Source organism: Bombus huntii, chromosome 14 (assembly GCF_024542735.1).
Source record: "Bombus huntii isolate Logan2020A chromosome 14, iyBomHunt1.1, whole genome shotgun sequence".
Lineage (NCBI taxonomy): Eukaryota > Metazoa > Arthropoda > Insecta > Hymenoptera > Apidae > Bombus > Bombus huntii.
Window position 1 is genome coordinate 8969486 of NC_066251.1, and position 22375 is coordinate 8991860.

Below are 22375 nucleotides of genomic sequence, written 5' to 3' on the forward strand. Positions count from 1 at the left end.
CAGTATTCGTTTGATTAGAAAATGAAGAAAGAGGCAAATAATTATTCAAAGTATGCTTGAGTTCCATGCTTCGTTGCCACAGATAAACAGTTTATGTAATATGGAACAAATTTCTCATGTAAGCAGATTAAATGCTTGATAGCTATTTTAATAATTAAATGACGTACTTATATTCGCATCAACATTATACATCCACGTGTTCCGATATGTTTGCAATTATATTATTCGTTGATCCAGTTTCTTAATTTGTTACAGGATCATTTATTATACATATATAACATCCTCTGTAACGTGTTTTTCATTATTCAAACTTGAATTGACTAAATTGTGGTTTTGTCGATTATATTGTAATTGAAATATGTTGCAATATGAAATTGAATTGAAGGTATAATGTTCTTGATAGATTAATAAATAAGAAAATTGTAATTATACAATGTTAGTCAAACGGAAAGCAGTCGCAAGACATCTCGCCGAAGTGTGTAAACGGATATATTAAACTACTGATAAGTAACTAAATTCATGGTCACACGATAAAATCCAACGAGCTCGAGTTAATCTTCCTTAGGAGGAACAATTACATCCGAAATACCGTCACACCAGCTCAGCATCCGAGATTACAAACCCTGTTCCATTCTTCTACTCATAGGAACAGTAAGGTTCTATTGTGATTAATATCCAGCGTATTAGCTAAAGCCTCTTGATTCATGTCACCACCACTCTCCATTATGTCGAGGCTTATCCACTGCTAACGTTTTTTTGATAAAAAGCAGCAGCCAATGTATTTACACTTTGTGTTCACTCTCCCAAAATTGGTAGAGCCGATTATTTAGCAAATAAAATTCAAGTAACTAATTCACTACGAACTTCTTAGTCCATTATATAAATATTATAAAGTTTGAAGTCTTATTTTAATTAGAAACGCTGCGAGGGTAATCCGAGTACCTTCGTCCGGTGTTAATATTACTTTCTACTAAGAAATTTTTGTCTTGAGACATCTATTGACGACGTAGCTTTGTACCAAATGGATCCTATGTCTTTTCACTGGTGTCTGAATGCTTGGAACAAGCCACAGTCGAAACCTCGACACGCTTTTAGAAGCAGTATACGAACTGATAGCAATGGCATTGCGTGTTCAAAGTGACTCCGAAAGATACCGCATTACTCCACACATACGGTAAGAAGAGATGAGATCAAAGAAATCGTACGTTACGTGATAAATATCTATTTCTCGAATCGCTTGAAAGCGAAAAAGCTAGACATATGCCTACTGGCGTGATCTATTATCGAACAGGAAACACAAAAACTAATTGAGGATGATCCTTTTTTTTTTTGTGTAAAGTAAAGCTTCCTTTATCGCAAATAAACAGGGGTGCAAATTCTTTAAAACTGTGTCGATATGAATCTGAAATGCGTCATTCAACTCACGATTTTATAGGCAGAAAAATCATAAAACCCATGGTCATCTGTCTCGACCTATGAACATTCGTTTTCTCTTGATAAAATACTCTTGATCGTTTGATTTTGAATAATTTTCCTGGTTATTAGAACGCAGAGAATTGTTTCGTCGCATATATTTGCAGCAGTTCATTTGTCACATCCGTATAATTCGCGGTTCTCCTTCTAAGCCATTCTTCTCACGACGCCAATTCATTTCCTTGTGAGGGCAATCGAATTCAATCTATCCACGGATTAAAAAGTTCCCAATTTTGTCGTATTCTCTTCTATGGACATTGACTGATGGTACAATCGACGGGAAGGATTGAGATTTCCTATTTGTCCGTGATTGTCGAGAAAACACGATGCACAGATAAAAATGAAGAAGGATATCCTTTTGTCATTCACATTGTTTCCACAAGTTTTACATTATTTGACATATTTAATTCACAGGGGAAAATATTTCTTCTACGGTAATGTATATGGTCGATCCCTTTATTGCGTATGGAGAATTATTATACGACTCCGCAAACATACTACCACAAGCTTTTAGTGCTCCCTGGAGTTTTTACGAACTGGCAAACATAGCAAGAGGTCTCCAGGAGGATCGTTAATAATGTTACAAAATTAACAAGTCTCGTACATTTCTGCCAAAGTTAGGAATAGAGTAATAAGAGAGAAGCTTAGAAAGCATACAATAACCATTAATACGTCCGTCGAGGATATTCTGTTGATTTTAATAATTTGCGAATGTTTTCTTCCTAGTTTAAGTCACTAAGTAGTAGTACGTCTATGAAACGAACGAAAAGAAATTTATAAATATACTTGATAAAAGCAGATCAAGTAACGTTTCTGTAATTTTCAGGTTGGGACCGTAAAAAATTTATAAAATTTTATCGCGAGAAAAGAAAACATTTTTCGATTGAAAATTGTTTTTTTCCTTGTTTGTGTCTTGCATTTGTCCTTGTAACAAAGATTACGAATTTCGGATAAGTTCCATTTACTAAAAACTAAAGCAATGCAACATTTCCTCGGCTAATTAGCTGAGATGATCGATATTAGATGAAACGACGCGACGGGATATTGAGTGGTTCGATAAAAGAAAAAAGAAAGAGAAGAAACGGAGAAAACTATTCTTTTATTCCGAATCAAATTACCATAATCACAAAAAGTTCCTTATCAGGGTACGTCATGTAGAAATGTATGAAATCCCGGTCGATTCCGAATCATTGAGTACGAAATACGATCTCGTTCACAGCTAATTAAATTTCGTCATTTCAGCTCGATTACGAAACTCAATTATCTTCTAATGAAGCCTCGTTCGTGCGACTTCCATGCGAACGCCAAATGTTCTCTCCCGAATATAAATCTCTGTTTCGTCAATGCTACGGAATATTTGGCCCTTCAGCTTCGTCACATTATTCGAGTCTCCCGACTTCAAGTCGTTTATACTTGACAATTTTAAAACCATTTTATTAACGTGAACTTGTTACTTTTACTTGTCAAGTTTCAAGTAAAACTGAGATCCTTTCAACTATTCCTTGGCTCCAAGATGGTAATGTTGCTTAGTAAATGTAACGTCATTTTTAGATACACGCTTGTTGATATTGCTTTCTTAAAACCAAATCAATTATCGATTTTTCATTAGCTATCCAGCCGAAGTGAAACGATTTATAGTGACTTGAATTCTAGTAATCTAAACGAGGTTTCCAACTGTGTCTGCTTAATTGTGCGTCGCTGCTCTCCTTTTCTTTTTACTCTCGATCTTATCTCCTGTGTTCCTAGTTCCATGGATCGTGATAAACGCACAAGTCGAGCCTTTTTGGCCTAGTGTGTGTGAAAATTCGACTTTCCGCCCTTTTCCTTCTTTGACTTTCAGGGGATCGATCCGTTCATCCCTTTGCGTTCTCACGATCTCTTACTTCCTTGGTATTCACTTATCTTGCCTCTTTTCTGTCGACAATGGCCGATTTTTGCCCTGCTCCATTTCGTGTCCCTTCGCTGCAGGAGATTGTGGTCACCGTAATTCGGAATTTAGTATTGTGTACGTGTACGGAAACACACGGATGCAGAAGCATTTGAGCTACCATTGAGGATAAAGCGCTTAACACGTTGCGGACCGAACATTTCATCTGCAACCACACCCAATAAACAGCAATGTTTTCCACGTTAAATATTTTTAAAATATTTAGTATTATTTTTGAATTATAGGTTGCTGATAGTTGGGAATCATTATTAATTTTTGCCGTATTACGTATAATGTTTACATATGAAATTGTAAATTTGATTCTTCATTCTCTGCCATATCGTGGCAAGCGACTGTATTTCATAACTTTAACTTTATCGTGTATTTACTTTCTATGAAGCAATTTACAATTAGACACACATTTCGAACTTTAAATATGTCTTAAAAAGAAAACATTTTTCTTCTGTAAAAAGGTAGCCAAAGAACTAAGGGCTCGAGTCTTTTAAAGACACCACGCTTCACAAGAATTTTTATTAAATTGAACAAAAGCCATTCGGGTCCCTCAAACCTCCTAATATCTCCTTAAAAAAAAAAAAAAAAACGAGCACTACATATCTTCGTTAGTTGCCATTTATGAAAAAGGAATTTCGATACGAAGGTGTAAACGACATACAAAAATTGTGCGAAAGAATGTGCGAAGAATATGTTCTCATCAAAACTTCGGAATCTTTAAAGAGAATCTCTAGAAACGATGGTAGGTTGTGTTTTTAGGATAATTCAATAAACTTCAGATGGGCAAAGGAATTTCAAGAACGAAGGAAAATGAGGATCAGAGAAAACTTCGTTTGGTTGATGGAAATTTGATAAGCTTAGGGTACTCCTTTCGCGTTTGGTCGTCAACAAGACATCTCCCCCCCCCCCCCTGCGGTTTTGCTGTTCCCCTTACCTTCTCATATCTTTACGCGAATATGCCGCTGCGGATAATCCCTCCCCCTCTCGTATGCTCGAATTATTAATTAAATTCCAGCGATTCTCCCTAGAATAGTCCTTGGATATTGTAGGGGTGGAATATAGTAGCACGTATTATATTTCAGGATCGCTGCTACTTACGTAACTGACGTCGAGAAAGGCCGTACATTCACGAAAATACTAAAATGTTCGAAAGATTGCTGCGTTATTTCTGTTTCTTAGCCATTTTTATAAGAGTAGTAATGAGAAAATATCAGACATGAAAATAACAATTGTGTTAACATATTTCATTTGCCTATATTCCACCTACTTTATAATTCTCATAAATTAACTATAATCTCGACTAGGTGCAGAACAATAGCAGACGATGTTTATATAAAAGTTCAGCAAAGGCTGCTCTTTGATTCCGTAAAGCTTTAGCGAGATGCAGTTCTCGAAATTCTAGTGGAAAGTTAGTGCCACGTGCAAGTTATCGAGGTAATTGGTAGTTTATAAAACAGGCCGATCAATATCCTTCAACCGGTGGTCTTTTACACGAAAATATTCTATAAGTAGTGGAAGTGGAATAAACTAAATGAATAATCGTCTCTTAATAAAACAACCCCTCTGCTCTATTTGATCTTAATCATCCTTTCGCTCAAATTCAGTCAGTATTGGGTCATATCTCTACTATTTTTATGGGAAAATATATATTTCCTATTTTCTTACGACTTACGAGTTCTTTCTTACGATTAATTGCGAAACTAGATTAAATCCCAATACATTATTCTGAAAAGGATGAATTTCCTAAATCAAAATTAGAAAGAAAAAATTACTACAATTTAATATCAAGTCAAAGAAGTTGAAATTACGACGAAAAGGATGCGCTTCCACTAGATTTATTTATTCTTAAATGTGAGTGGTACAAACCGTGATGAAATATTTTCACTTTCATAAATGGAGCGTTTCCGGAAAAACTAAATACCGGGACCAGATGTTATCACTGAAAGCTCCTTGTACCCTTACAATCGCTCTCTCCTTTCCCTTTCGTGGCCTTCGCCAAGCCACTGCAATTTTACGATCTACATAGCTCGCATTCCAGCGGCTGCCGCTTGCCAACTAAATTTATCATCACAAAAACCGCCACTAAAAGGGGGAAGATCGACTTTAATTGGAAATTACCCAAAGAGATCGTGCCATTTATCCCGCCTCTCTCGGTGAACGCTTCTATGAAAGCCAAATATTCCCAGTTACAAACCAATTGCAAATGGTTTTGGAAAGTTGCAAAACAGTTGTTCGTACAGAAATTTTGAATAATTACGCCTCACGCGTAAAACGTACTTCAGATACGGTAGAAAGTAATTATCGAAGATCGATTTGTAGATTGAATCAACAGTGGAACGAAATCCCAGCTTTTCAAACATTTCTGCGAAAAGCAGAATCAAAAAATACAACGTATAGGACGTGAAAATATCGAGAATCTCTTGAAATACGTTGGTAAATTCGAGTTCATTCGATTGTTTCAATCTAATAATAGGTAGGAAAAGAATATTGACAGAGGATCCGAGTCAGAAAATTTAGAAACTTCAAAAGGAATTCATTGGTGAATGCATCCATTTATTTTTAATGTAAATTTTATTATTAAACATCAATTAACATGAATAAAAAATAAATGAATATTATTAATATTACTATTAATAAATGTCAAACTTTATTGTGATCTTAGCAAAATACAGGGTGGGGCGGTAATCGTAGTACAACCGAGCATGTGGTGATTCTACGTGAAAAATAAAAAATAAATTAGCTACAACATATGTTCATTCGATGCTTTGTTTTCGAGAAAATCAACTTGACAAAATTTAACTAATTCGGAACTGAACAAGAATAAATAGTCGAGAAGAATTCAAACTAACTTAGAAAATAAGTAACAAATGTAGCATAACATTTTTTCATAAGATGCTTTATTCTTAAGAAAAATAAATTTGAAAATGTATCATGTGCGTGTACCAGATCAGTTCGTAATTAAACACGTTTAAAATTTATTTTCTTGATAAGTCTTTAAACAGAAAAATTTTATTTTACATTTTTTACTCATTTTCACATGTATAATAACCTTTTGTGAATTGTTTATTCAACCTAGTTGGTATTTAGCCACGTTAAAGTATACTTTACAAATTTTTAGACTCGATTTTCTCTGAAACAGAGCGTCGTAGGAAAATATTTTATCTATATACTTTCGACTTATCTTTTCATATAGAATCGCTCCCTACGATTGTCGTCCCATCCTATGTATGTATATAAATTACGTTTTTTCTTTCTATCCTTATCTTTCCGTTGATTTGAAAAATAGTTCCAAGAATCATTATTCTTGGTATCGGCATAGTAATTACAGTAATAATTGCAATACAATGGCACGCGTTTACACAGATGATAAAAAAAGTCTGGCAAAAATAAAGGTAAAAACGTCAGGACGAGGACAAAAGTAGAAGCGTCAGGACGAGGACAAAAGTAGAAGCGTCAGAACAAGGACAAGAGTAGAAGCGTCAGGACGAGGACTAAATAGACGCTTATGAGCAATCAAGAGTGGAAATTAATCTTCGATCGGAAGAAAAATTATTTCTTTCGGCTTTTTTTTGTGCGTTGGTAGAAAGCGTCCTGCTCTGATGAAGCGCATTTAATGTTCAGGTAATGGATAAGCTTCGATATCGTCTGATAATACGTAGTAATTGAAACGACGATTAAAGCCGTCCGAGCGGAGGAAGATGATCTAGTTTAGAGTTTCACATACTGTTAATTAAATAGCAAACATGTGAATTCAACGTCACAACATCGAGTCATATTTCCTCTCCAGAAGCAGGACGACATTCATTTTTTTCACTCGAAATTCTCGCATTATGAAATCCTCATCTATAAGATTCAAGCATTTTCTAACGCATTCCAGTATTATTAGATTCTATTATCGTCCACCTTTACCAAGAAACGCAGAATAACCGAAAATGTCACTACAGCTTACGTGCAACGATTTAATAACCCAACGATTTCTTTAATCCTATAACGCGATACAAAATGAAACTTTTGACAATTGAAATCTAACAACGATTTGTTAGATTAGTCCAGAAATAATTCCAGAAATTCTAGCAAATTTTAGTTCAACAGAATTCCATCAATTTTGAACATGCATCAGCGTCATAAAATTGCTACCATCCTACAGCTTTTTCAATGCTATCACTTTGCAAAAATGAAATCTAATGAAACTTCTACCATTTTCCAAAATTCGTCAGCATAACGAAATTCCACCAATTCCTAGCTTTCCTATAAAATTCTACTATTTTTCGCATATAAAAATCACGAAATTGCCGAGACACTTACCGCCGTACAAAATTAATGTTATTCAGACCGCGTTAGAGATATCCGGCGTTTGCCTGATTGCGTATTAATGTGCTTCTTTATTTCCACGATCCACGCGGCCGCGCCATTAGTATTTATACGGATTGCAATTTATTCATCTAATGGCAAATACGATCGTTTACGTTAGTTTGAAATATCGGTGGAGTACGAGTCATTTTGTGTAACAAAAGCGAGTCTCAGTGTCGCCAATTGAAATGAGCTTGAAAAAAACTTTTCTACGGGGATGAAGAAGAAAACAACGCCGGATTAGAGAAAGGAAAGGAGAAGAGAGGAAAAGAGACGGAGCGTGGCGATACGAAACCGGAGAAAACGACGAACGAAGAGACGAGGATGGAAATAGAGAAGCTGAGGTGGATTTCCAAGCCGCGTTTCGCTATGCGGTAACCAAGTACTTTATTATTACAACAGCAAAGGTAGCGAAATTGTAATTACGGGTTTAATGAGATTTCCTTTGAGACATCGAAACTACCTTCTCTCGAAACCCTCTCGCACAGAAGAAATGTGTTTAATCTTCGAATATAAACAGCCGATGAGAGATGGAATGGTCAGATGTCAGGGGACTGGTCCGTGGAGGTGTGATCCACAAGATTAAAAGCGTTAAAGGGATTGTTTCGTCGCTTAATCAGGGGAGGAATCTCTCGTTTTTAGGGTTGTCGCTAGATTACTTTTGGGATATTAGCTGGATGTTCGTTTGTTGTTTGAAACGTGCGTCTGGGTAAGCCGATATTATAGTTGGCAGTTGCGAATTCAATAACCGTCCGATTCCAGATGAGCTACTAATGTCGTGTTCCTTTTGTAATTTTGTTTTCTTATGTACATATCTCTACATCATTCTGATATACCTCGTTTGAATAAAATTAATTTGATAAAGTAAATTATTTATTTCAAGCATCTCAGGCTAACAGTACGATGTGTTTACTAAATGCTCTGACGCTTTTCAATTCGTTCCTATAAACTAACAGCTCAAAGGATTAATTATAAACTAATCACAAACTCGTATAGGGAAATGAAGTTAAAATAACGGTATAAATTTTAATCGCCGAGTTTCCAACCACAGAAACACAATCATGAAACCTCTTTAATAACACTTTCAAAAATCTCAAAAAACAAATATGGCACTTTGAAATGCACAAGTGAATTTCTGCGTGCCGTCGTACCTTTCTCTTTGATATTCGTTATTAATTAAGGAGAAGAGTGAAAAATTTCATTGTTCGTAAACGTTCAACGTTTTCATCGTAACTCTAAAAAACGTATAGAAATAACGTGTCGTGATTGAAACTAAAATTGGAACAATGTTCACGTGCAAATAACGGGGCAGTCGGAACCATGTCGGCTTTACAACACATTTGCATTTAAACCGCTTTGGGACGTCGTGTTTCGGCGAGAAAGGATAATGATAGGCCTCGCTTAAACGTCCTTTTTTTCCCAGAGCAGAAGCTCGACCACATTTCACGGTATACAATTTCACAAACTTTAAAGCGCAAGCTTTCATTCAAATTTTCCACTATGTGAATTTTATAATACTACATCACTACAATACCGTATATAGGTTATCATATTATAAATACCGTTACACCGTAATGGGTAATTTACTTTGAATATTTCTTTCTTCGTATGTATTGAAATATTTCTGGATACTGTATTAGATTGTGGCATTGCAGTAAAAATTTAGACTGTTTTTAATGACATTTACGGTTCAATGTTAATCGCGATTTTGCATACGTACCCTTCGTAATAAGTAAACAGCAATTAGTTTCGATGAACGAATTGGGCCGAGTAGAATAAACAAGTGGCGGCATATCCACATGTCCAGAAAACACGAAATGGGTAGTGGGAAATCCCTGAACCGTGCCGCGTGTAGGTACTTTAAAAGCGAAAGATTGTAATAATTTTCGCATTCCACGAGCAATAACTTTCCATTTACGCAGTTTTCTTTCCTCTTTAATTATTTGAGATTATTAAAGCATTCATAAATCTAAACGGAAGATCCGTGATTTGCAAGCAGGAAGCGTTCGAAAAGACAACCCGAGACAGGCCTAAGTTTGGGAAGACCGCCTCCGCACCTCGATGTTCGCCTCCCTCGTTGATCAGCTGGGATCGCCACTGGACCCACGCGTCCTCCTCGGCGGTTCCTAGGACGTTTGGGGCCTCCTGCTCGGTCAAGTTCTCTCCCGGATCCCATACTCTCCAGCGGGCGTATCTTCTTTTGAGCGCCAGTGTCCGAAGCTCCCACGGGGCAGGGGGGCGCGGCTAGAGCGGTCGCCGACGCGCGAGGCACTGTTCGGTATCCCCTAACGATTCTGATGGCGGTTATTCCGCCGTTATTATAGTCGGCGCACCGCGACTCTCGCCCCGCCGATGCTCGGCAGCAGGCCGCACAAGACATTGGCAGCCGCTGACACCTTCGGAATCAGGGAGTCGAAGTGCGGCTAGAACGTCCACTTGCTGTCGATGACGAGACCCAGGTATTTCATCCGCGATCCCACCCCGACGGTTTCATCTGCCATGTTTATGCTCAGACCGGGCGGAGAAATCCCTCGTCTTTTCTTGTCGTAGAACCAGATGGCCTTCGACTTCGCAGGGGAGACCCTCAGGCCCAGTCCGCGCACAGCACGAGTCGCGCAGGCCGTTGCGATTTCGCCTATGCGCAACGTCTCGTGCCATTCACGACCTCCGACCAGGACCAGAGTGTCGTCCGCGTAACACACCATGGCTGCGCCCGGGAGCAGCGGAGCATCGCAGTACCTCGTCGTGCGCGATGATCCACAGGATCGGTCCCAACACCGAGCCCTGCGAAACGCCGCGCTCGACGAGCCGCCTTTCCTCCCCTTCCCTGCTGGCGTAGCATACTCACCTGTCGTCGAGGTAGGCTCGGATCAGCCGAACGAGGTAGCTGGGAACCTCGAAGTGCTCCAGGGCCGCCACTATCCTGTCCTACGGCATGAAGTTGAACGCATTGACGATATCCAGAGAGACCGCCAGTGCCACGCCGTCCCGAGAAACCATGTCCTCCGCGAGTGCCCGCACGCGTCTGACCACGTCAATCGTCGAGCGTCCCTTCCGGAAGCCGTACTGGATTTCGTGCCAACCTGGCAAACCTAAACACAATGTAGGAAACACGCCACAAAAAAGAATCCATAATATATTTTAAACCATAAGTGAGATTCGCAATTATGATAAAAAAATTAAAAAACTACCGAGCACAAACCATGAGTTAGATACGTGTAACGATCCGGTTGATTACTAAATTCCTCTTTTTTAATTCATTCTTTATTCGTTATTTTTGGTTTTTGGATTTTGATTTTTAGGAAATATTAAATTGAACTTCTTTCTTAATGGATCTCTGTTTCTTAGTTTGCGTTTATACAGTTAGTGTTACGACCGTTCGCGGAGAGACGCGGTCGCGAGGAAAACGCGTCAGCGAGAGGCGTAAATTCTCGCTACGATTCGGTGAATCGACGCCGCGAAGTAGTCGTTCCCCTGTTTCGATTAAGATAACAGAGGTGGTTAAATGAATATATGACACAGTAGTAAGTTATATTTCACCGTTTATTCCAACAACTTATAACGAAGACAGTTACGCTGATGCGTATGTACGAGATGAGCGAGTGACTGATCTGCGGGTGTGTATACCCGGTGGAAGGATGTTGACCGTTCGAAGGATGTAAAATCAGTACTGTCTTGGGAGACGATGCTGTGTCGGAGGAAAGCTAAGGATGGGTGTGTCTAGCGCACGGGACCATCGGATTTGTTGGTGCCGATGTTAGTTAAGAGGGTGAGGGAATAGGCTTCGTTGTTAATTGGTTAAACGAAGGGTCTTACCCGCCCTCGAGAGAAAGTGGTTAGTGGGAGGAAAGTTGCATCATACGTGAGAAAAACTAACTTTCCCTTGTCAAGCCGTGGTAGACAATAGTCTTTGGAAATTCTTCGGAAACACGTTTGTTTGGTTTGAAGGACCTCTACTAGGAAATCTGTGAGATTTATGAAAGGTACTTGAGACTGTTGAGGGTACGCAGTGAGTATCCGAAGACATCTGGTTGCTATATTGCCCGCGGTGTGTGGCCTGGGCTAGGTAGAGTGTTACGCGACGTAACATACTCCCCCCGTTGAGAGGGTACCGATCAAAAGTTCTGTAAAGGTGAAGTTAATTGGAGCTGCCGCCCAACTCCATGTTGATTGTTGATGGCCCGTATTCTGCTGGATCGGCTTGGCTCGATGGTAGGGCGAGCTGCGGGGCACCTCGATCCAAGATGCTCCTTGCCGTGTGAACCACAGCCGTCTGGATGATGCTGTCGTCCCCAGGGTGAACTTGACGATGCGGCCGAAGGCCCGTGGCCTGGATGGCACGTTGTCTCCCTTGTAGTCTAGATCACCGTCTTCCTCGTCGATGCCGAGCGATTTCCAGGTGAAATTTACGACCCAAGAAGTGTCGTGAATCTTGCTTCTGGAAGTGTCGTTAAACACCTCGGCCCAGGAAGTATCGTCGAAGGGAACGTCGGTGATTCTTGGTGAAGATTCATCAAGTGCGGTGCGGAGGTTTGAGGTTGATTGGGAGGCTGGACTCCCCCCGATGATCCGCTCGAATCGCATTCTCTTAGTGATGATTCTTGGTAGAGAATGACCGTTGGACGTCGTGATTGGGACTTGTCGTGTGCACGGTAGCGTTCCTTATGATTCCCTCAGCTCCTGAAGTGGTGCTTGATCGGGTGGATACGCTGCCAACTGGATGCCGGCATGGTAAAGCTGTCCTGAAATCACGCTCCCGTAAACTCGTTAGTGCATCACCTATTGGGAAGTGACCGGGAATGAGGATAGGGAGATCACTCGGATTGAGTGATACGGGATGGCGAATTTGAAGGGTTGAAAATCCATTGTATCTGCCGGCCGTCGAGAAAACTTGTGCCCCTTTTCTTGGGTTCGTCGGACTGCCATGGGGTCCGAATTTCCAGCAACTCCCTGTTAGCCTTGACGGAGTTGGTGCCGTTGTCTGTGATGATTTTCGCGCAGTATCCTCGCCGAGAGCTGAATCGGCGTAGAGCGGCTAGGAATGCGCAGGTTTGGTTATTTAATTCTTCCTCGTCTTCGATTGGTGTTTGGGCGATGAGCTTCGGTCGGTGCCTTTGTTCCACGATGATCGAGATTCATGTGGAGATCGTCCATTAGAGGATCGGTTGTGCAGCGAACGACCGCCCGACGATCGATCTCCAGACGACCGACCGCTCGTTGACCGACCGCTGGAATACCGATCGCTTGAATACCGATCGCTTGAGGCCCGATCGCTTGAAACCCGTGGACTGACCTGAGTGAGCGCTTGGTGTAAACATGTGTGATGGCGTTGCCCGCACATGTGACATGAACCGGATGTGCATTGGGTGAGTGAATGACCTCTGCCTAAGCAATTTATACAGAGCGATGCCCGTTTTACAACTTCGAGGCGTTTTGTAGCCGATTTGGCCTTAAAAACCTTGCAATATCTGAGTTCGTGAGATCCTTTGCAGGTCGGACACATCCACATCCGATCTGTAATGTGTGTTCGTTCATGCCGTACGTTTTGTCGGTGACGAGTGTGTTGGTAGGTATCCCCTTTTCTCATTGATGTTGGAGCGTTCGTTTGATCGCCGTTTGTCCTTGTTTGTAAGAAGTCCATCAAGTGCGTGTATGACGGCATTTTCTTGTCCGGTAATGTGCATTGCCATTTGCGAATGATGGCTGGGGGTAGCTTCCATGTAAATAATTTGATAAGGACGGTGTTTGATGTGATTGGTTCACCGTGGTTCTCTAACGCTTGGAGATTTATCTTGACCGTCTCGAGAAAGTTATCTATGGCTTCGGGTGTCTCTTTAACTATTTTCGGATAGTCGAAAAGCAAGTCTAGGTGGCGCATGCAGATTTGACGGTGGCAGTCGAATTTTTCCTTAAGTACGTCAACGGCGATGGCATAGTTTGACTCGGTGATGGCTAGCGATTGTATACTTCGCGCGGCCCTCCCAGTCAAGGCTGATCGGAGGTGATAGAATTTTTGGACTGGTGTTAGTTGTTCGTTTTGATCTATCGTTGACGAGAAGGAATCGTAAAATGACTGCCAATCCTCGAGCGTGCCATCAAATGTGGGTATTCGCATCTCCGGCAGTTTAAGCGAAGCAAACTCGCGACCGGCAGCTGATTCGTCGTTTGTCGATTGTGACGTCGTAGTTAGTCGTAGGTTGCTCAGTTGAGTAGTTAATCGGAGTTCTAATTTCTCGTACTCGTCGGCTATCTCGAGGCCGCGCTCGATCTCTTCCTCATCTATGCTTACCATCTCGTTTTGAATGGCGCGGAGCTCCGTCTCGTATGTTTCCAGATGATTTTTGATTTGAATTAGCTCGTTCTCTCGCGGACAGCCGGATTGTTCAATTTCGTCCAGTTTTTTCGATAAGCGTGTAAAGTGGCCGATACAATGACCCCGGCGTCGACGCAAGGCGGTAAGTTCGTTTCCGGTTGCCATTGTTTGTTATATAATTGAGAGTGGAATGGTTATAACTTACTTCTGTTGAAGATTGTCCAGTTGCGGCAGGAGGTTGCGTAGTTGCGTTTCGACCACTGAATTATACCTCTTCAAGGGTGACGATCCTTGACGTTACTGACCTCGCTGGGGGGTAACGCTTCCGCTGCTGGTTATGTTGGATTCACGTGGCACTGTATGATAGTGGGTGTCACTGGTATGCGCTTTTCACTTGACGCGTGATGCGGCTTTGAGGATCGAATGATTCGACCGGTTACGTGCCCACACTTTTCACTTGTCACTGAATCCGGCTCGAAGGACCAAATGTTACGACCGTTCGCGGAGAGACGCGGTCGCGAGGAAAACGCGTCAGCGAGAGGCGTAAATTCTCGCTACGATTCGGTGAATCGACGCCGCGAAGTAGTCGTTCCCCTGTTTCGATTAAGATAACAGAGGTGGTTAAATGAATATGACACAATAGTAAGTTATATTTCACCGTTTATTCCAACAACTTATAACGAAGACAGTTACGCTGATGCGTATGTACGAGATGAGTGAGTGACTGATCTGCGGGTGTGTATACCCGGTGGAAGGATGTTGACCGTTCGAAGGATGTAAAATCAGTACTGTCTTGGGAGACGATGCTGTGTCGGAGGAAAGCTAAGGATGGGTGTGTCTAGCGCACGGGACCATCGGATTTGTTGGTGCCGATGTTAGTTAAGAGAGTGAGGGAATAGGCTTCGTTGTTAATTGGTTAAACGAAGGGTCTTACCCGCCCTCGAGAGAAAGTGGTTAGTGGGAGGAAAGTTGCATCATACGTGAGAAAAACTAACTTTCCCTTGTCAAGCCGTGGTAGACAATAGTCTTTGGAAATTCTTCCGAAACACGTTTGTTTGGTTTGAAGGACCTCTACTAGGAAATCTATGAGATTTATGAAAGGTACTTGAGACTGTTGAGGGTACGCAGTGAGTATCCGAAGACATCTGGTTGCCATATTGCCCGCGGTGTGTGGCCTGGGCTAGGTAGAGTGTTACGCGACGTAACAGTTAGTTTCAAGTTAGATTCATCTTCAGTTTTAAAGTAAAATTGAACGCACGTCACTAGAATTATTTATGACGTCTTTTAATGATATTTTAACTTTTAAACAGCGCTTTTCAATATATTACAATTTTAAAAAAATTGCAGGTACTCACCAAATCGTCTATTCTGCGTTACTGTAATATTCTGTAAAAATATTTTATTATTACCATATTTTACAATCCCATTTCTGAAACACAAGCGTGATTGATACAATATTTTAAAAAGAATTGGAATTTCCCGAGGCAGCGGAAAAATGGAAATATGCCGTTATAACAATACGAGTGGAACTTTATAGGAAGCAATATAAAAAAATTTTTTATATTTTCTAATAAACATGCGATATGAAAACTAAAACTGTAGAAAAACTAAAATTTTGGCTATTTCGGAAATATAAATTTCAAGTATTCAGTTTAATCCTTCAATAAATTATATTATACGTATTTTTTAGAAGTGAAATATTTGAATAAAAATTCATTTTACTTAATATTTCCAATGCCCTTTCATAATATCAACTTATACGAACAAAAGTTCAAATATATCTTGTTAATATATCTTCAAGGATTAAAAGTTTTCTACTCATACTAGTTACATGATTAGAAACATTTTATTGGGAGAAGTTTGAAGAATATCGCACACCCTTTAGTCAATTTTGACAACGTTCTACACTTTTGAAAAAGTTCTGTGTTATAAGAGAAAATTGAAGAAGTTATTGGTATTTTCTTCAGTATTTCATCAAATGTATTATATTTTACGCGTTGTAACGGAATCTCCAGGAACTTTATTGCCTGCAAGGAATCGTATTCATAAATTCCCAATGAATTCTCTCTATGGGAAGTACAATTAAAACCTGATAGAAAAATGGTACGATCGAGCTGGGCGTTGGCAATTGGTGTTTTGGGATTCTGCATTAATGAATGTTCTCTTGACGATAAATTCTTTAACGAAGCTTATGACTGTACGATTGATTGATTTTTAATTTCATAGAATATTTCAATAAAGTCAAATGAAAGAAAGACGAAAAAAACTTCGGTGGAAGAGTTTCGATGTAAAAAGGATACGACCTTTTAAAGCGTTTAATTAAAATTGAAAGAATGAAGTTTAAAAAACTTTACTGTAGGTATTCACTTTTTAAAAGTGCAGAAAGTTTCATTGGAAAAATTATCTATATATATGAAATTTCAAAACTAAATATAAGGAACTTTTTTATTCTGAGTTACATTCTTCGTTTCATATGATAGCATTCGAATCATAGCAATAGAATCAAACTTGTCAAACAACAATCTTCGTATCTCTCTACGCTTTACTACCTCCGGAAGAAACATAAAACTAACTTGGCTCGCTTGCCTTGAGCCTAAGCTTAGGTCTTTAACTCGATTCCGTGTTTTACGAACAGCTTCTGTCAATCAGATATTTCTTTTGTGCTTTCATCTAAGCGATCACCATTCCCCTAGAATTTCTATGACTACATTCCATCATGAAACTTTAAAATTAGCACACTGCGAAAAAATATCCTTTCTTGTCAGTTAACTCATGTAATAAAACGCGTGCGTTTTAGCTTTTTTTTTTATAAGAATCGTAATTTCGGCATTGCACTCCGATATTCATTATCCGATTCTTCATACTTCTATTTTTGCTCTTTAAAGTTTCGAAGCAGAGCATATACACACGCATACAGCATTTCCTGCTATTGCTAGATCTTCGTTAGAAGTTTACATACTTATGACACTCGCGGCTCCTCGGCACATTCCTTTAAATTCTAATTTCTTATACGGAATTGAAGCAGCTGGCAATTATTCAAGAATTTCTAAGACGTGATTCTGGTGTTAAAAGCTGTGCAACGAGAATTGAGGACAAATCACCGAGATCGACAAATTCCAAAAGTTTAAAGCGCATTCAAGAAGTTCGATGAATTAATCGACAAAGAAGACCGCGCGGACCTCACATTATCATATGATTTTTGCCTCGTGGCTTAAGGCAAATTCGGATCTATACCTTTGGGAATTTTGAAACGAATCCACATTTGTAAATTAACCATTTCTGCGGCAAGAAGGATATTTCGTTAATGAATTTCAATTTGACATGAATTATTCCGCTTGTTACCTCATTTAAATTAATTAATTACCGACATTTCAGTTGTAATTTCAACCCGCAATTATTCGGTCACACTAGACCGAATTATTAGGTGAAACTGTATGTTATAATATTGCAAACTGACAACCAATAAATTCACAATTAGCACTTCGTACTATAATTACGTCTCTGGCATGTGATTTCACTTTTTCCTGAGTTTAAGCTTTCACTAAAATTCTTTTCTGGTTCGATATATTTTTCATTAATTGAATGAAATATTACATCTTGAGAGACTTATAAGTTCCAAAGAAAAATAGTGCCATTACGCGAAACGGCAATTAAACAATAAAACGCTATCAAATTCTATGTTGAATCTAGAATACACAATTACTGTTTTAGAAGCTTTCAGAATCCCTATCTTTCCATGCAACTATCCGAACTTAAAATCCTACTGATTAACTAGATATCCTTCCTTATCCACCTCTATCCCATCCTTACCCTCGGCATAGGAGAAACTTCTGTCCAGCAGCTTCCGTCGAGTCAAAAGAAACCCACCTCCTTTGCTCGCCGAAATCAAAATTCCCGTCAAGCTTGGCCAAATCTCGGGTAACTTAAACCTTGTTGGAATTTCCGAACTTCCTGACTCCGCTATTCGAGCGTGCTTTTCCAGCTGCCTACGTAAACTTATCGCTCCGAATTTTCTTTTTCCTCCCTCCTCTCCTTTTTTCTACCTTACTATTTCGTCCGATCTTACAATTCCTTTGTCACCTTTCTTCGTCTTCCTGATAGCTCTCCTCAGTCCCTCACCCACTGTTTACAGATACACTTCATGAATTCTGCCATTGACTGGCGACACGTGATTCGCGTTCAGTCCAAATACCCCAGCTTCGATGTCGTCCCTAGGCGCAATCTGGATCAGTTGCAATCTCGTTTTCACGGTTTTCACCCCTGGCACGTATCTCTCCAAACTTCCATATCTACATTCATTATTTCCGATTTACACGATATCGGAAATAACAGTATGCACATACGTATCGCTCTAAAACGTTTCGAATGTGAACACACGTGGCGAAAAATTTGATACTTTTCGAAATGACGTTTGAAAGTCTCGACGAATCTTGTATCTTCGACGAAGTCTTCGAAGTTCCCTCAAATTCGTAATTCTAATTTGTTTATTTAATAAACAAGATCTTAATCTTTAATTACGCCGGACCCTTTCTATTAAATTACAAAGACGGTTACTAAAAGTTTTTCAATACTCTTCATTTCAATTTTTTTATTTAATAAAAAAGATCTTAACATTTAATTACAACCGACCTTTTTTTTATAAAATTATAAAAATGATTACTAAAAGGTTTTCCAGTACTCTTAATGCCATTTTATTTATTTAATAAAAAGAATCTTAACCTTTAACTATATTCGACCTTTTTTATTAAATTATGAAAACGATAACTCAAAGTTTCCCCAGTACTCATAATTTGTCTAGTGAATGAAAAAACTCAATCTTTTACTACATACTATGTCCAAATTTTTTTGTATGGTTGCTCTGGTTGCTTGACTTTTACTCTTGTTACATATGCTTTCAAACTTGGATTTCTACATCTACCATTCGTGATCAGGGACTCGATAGGAGGGACACATGTTACCCCGAATTTAACTAATCTCGCTAATCCAACCTGGTGTGAACGTTTTCACCATCGGACATTTGTCGATCACACTTGATCCGTCCCTTCCAGATTAAAACTGGTTCTTTCGTCCTCCATCAGTGGGATACGTAATAGTGAAAGAGAGATGCTACTTGTTCCGGCGTCGCGTTATCGATCTGTTATTCGCAGAATCGGATTCCGGGCGTTTTTTCCGCTTCGAAATTGGATTTCTACTCGATGCAAAGCAGCTTTCTTGCCGCTGCTCACTGAGGTGAGGGAATTTTTCCTTCTATATATGTACATATGTGAGCAAGCGGTCGAGTTTTATGTGCAAGATTAAGTTTTCTCTATCTCATTGTTTTTTCTTCCAACGGAAATGGGATTGTTTTGAAGGGTGGGAATGGATGTGAGTCCGCAGAAATATCATTCTAGTTTCGTGATGCGCATTTGTTTGCAGCACTTCTTTCGTTGAGGATAAATCTGAAAATGCAATTTGTTTCTTGCACACTCTGTGCTATCTGCTCATTCCTCTTTACATGAAATTCGTATGGTGGATTTGATTCTTGGTCAGCGTTATTTAACGAGCTCTATCGCTTTATAATATTTTGAAAAGTTGTTGGAAAGACAATTTTCTATAGAGGAGATATATTGAGTTTTATAGGTATTCGAAATTAACCTACAACTATTTTATACGCTGTTTGTCCAACGATATTTAAATATCGATATGCTTCTTGTTCGGCTATTTCATCTTGTAAAACTCACTTTCCTCGAATCTTAATATTTCTGATCTTTCCTTGCATTTCTTGATTCCGTTTACCGACAAATGTTCTTCCACCCTTTTCTTCTCTATGAACGTCTTCGCAATTATTTCTAAATGAAAACGATTCTATTCTGCACGCTACTCTTCTGCACGTTATCTTTTCCCACGTTGCCTCATTCGGTATTCCATAATCTATTGCCGAGGTATCCATTATCACGGCAGAGGTGTGATCTCGGTCAATATTACCCTCTATATTACCACCGAGGATGCTTTAACCCATCTTGTCTATTAATCTTATGAGCTGTTCTCCTTGGCCGTTCGCGTGTTTATCTTTGGAGTTCCTTGGTCTATCCTCCTTCTCACCGTTCCATAGCACTTCCCATTGGGCTCTCTTTTTAGCGTTAAAGTCGCCTCTGAATAACAGATTTTCTTCGGTATCTTTTTGCTACCCTATTTCTTCTAATATTTCCAATAATTTTGTTGCTACACCTCTTTTATACACTGATATTACCTTCCATTTCTCTGTGTCTAATAGAAGTATCGTTTCCATGATACTTATTGAACTCTTTCGAACTTCTATTTTTTCTATATTTCTGTTTATTCCTATTAACATTCCCTATTATGCTTCTACATCTTATGTTATTACCGTGTATACCGAAAGAGGATATTAATTAACTAATACAAGAAAAGATATTCAAAAGATATTCAACGAATCGTGATAAATGAATGAAATGAAATTTTGAAAATTAGGGAACTAAGATTTTCGTCGTGGAAACGTTGTATAAAAGGTACAGAATTTTCCAGCGATTACATCGATAGTTATTTAACGAAAAACCTTATAATTTCAAATACGTCACACAGTAGAATTACACAAAATGCTAATTAACATAAAGCAGCAAGACTAATAGAAGTTTACACGCCCGAAGGCTGTGTTATTTCGGCCCAACTAATTATATCTTCTCTGTTTATTCGGATACAATGGGGAGGAACTAATTTGACGAAGCTTGTTCATTAATCTTTTGAATCGAGGTAACGATTTGCACGAGTAGCTTCGTAAATTATCTAGGAAGCAACATGCTATCCTATTTACCGTTGTTTTCGCATTTTACATCTCTGCTGTGACTTCCATTTTACTAGATAGGAAGTATATTGGAATGAAAGTGGGACGAAAGTTGCAGAAATGAAATTAATTAACAACTGATGTAATCTTCACGGTTTTTAATACATATTTAAATAATTCTGAATTCTAATTATATAAAAATATAATTGCAATCGTAGCCAATCAGTTCATATTATTTGCTATAAAATGCCTAATTGTATTATGGCTATTAACTATAATCTCTAACAAAAAGTTTCCCATCAAATGTGATGATACGAAATTGACAAAATGAGAAATAATACTATTATTTCATAAAATTAAGTTAATAAACTTAAAGGAAGCGGTTGCATATAATGACACAATTAGTAATCGTGTTAGTAATAATACGATTGCCCAAGTCTCACTAAGTGAAGGTACTGCGATTTGAGACTCTCGAAGGGCTTACTGGGATGACAATATACTGGTCCATCCACCTTTCTTTTATGAGCAAACATCGAAACTAAATTTGGAACATTAGTATGTAAAAAAATTCTCCTCACAGCGTGCGTTTGCAAAACGTTCAGTCTCTTGATCGTTATGCAAAACATGCAATAAAAAAAGATTCAAGGAAAACTGGCAGGGAAAATTAATCAAAAAATTAAATTTTAAACTAATTATGTAATTCTATATGAGATACTGTTTCATACGCGGTTAAAAAAATTATAGAGTAACTGACAATTAACGAGTGTAAGATGAGGAAAACAGAATTAAATGTTTTACAAATGATTTATATATTTATTAACTACTTTATTACATTATTACATTACTCCATTACTTAGTTACTAACTACATATGCTAACCATCAGTAATTACACATGCACTTAGCTATTAATATATCATAAATAAATACACAATTAATTATTGTATTTAGTAGATAGTAGTAGTAGTTATCGTGTCGCATATCGTATAAAATCTTCACTAAAAAATAACTATTCATTAACTGCTTAACTCAGAAACAGATTTTCTAACCGTAAATTTATCCCTCCCTAACAATATACATATCGTATAAGATCTCCACTAAAAAGTAACTATTAAGCAACTCTGTAGCAAAAAAATACCTATCTCAATTTTTAATTTTAAATTTATTCTCATCTACCAATAAAATAACTAGCTTTCTAACTCAAAAGCATCCTTCCTAACCATAAATTTATCCTTATTTTACAATAAATCCGAACTGTCTTATATATATATATAAGTATCTAATTATAACAAGAAAAAAGGAAAGGGGTGTCGTGTGGGATTAATGTACCTTCTAAGCTTGACTACCTTTCTGTATATCCTGAAATACCATGGATCTCTGTCAACTTAAAATATTGTATAGGTCCTATCACAGATCTGAAAATGTTATACACCTTATCCTTATAAAAATCTAATGATTTGTTTAAGGTTTTTATCTATCTAAGGATCTAAATACAATAAGGTAAATGGATATAGCATGAGATAC

At 38.6% G+C, this 22375-nt stretch overlaps 1 protein-coding gene across 5 annotated transcripts in view; it reads right to left on the reverse strand.

Moving 5' to 3' along the window:
* Positions 1-22375, reverse strand: part of LOC126873059 (trehalase) — an 87515-nt gene that overhangs the window by 60463 nt on the left and 4677 nt on the right. The window contains exons 7-8 of one of the 5 annotated variants that reach the window (XM_050633542.1): positions 15431-15461; positions 10611-10854 (exon numbers count right to left, since the gene is read on the reverse strand). The exons of 1 other annotated variant lie outside the window; for it this stretch is intronic. Coding sequence is in view for 1 of the 4 variants with exons in the window: in XM_050633539.1 (XP_050489496.1) it covers positions 9820-10142 (323 nt within the window). In the remaining 3 variants the exon portion in view is untranslated. 3 more of the 5 variants (XM_050633541.1, XM_050633543.1, XM_050633539.1) reach the window with 3 other exon arrangements.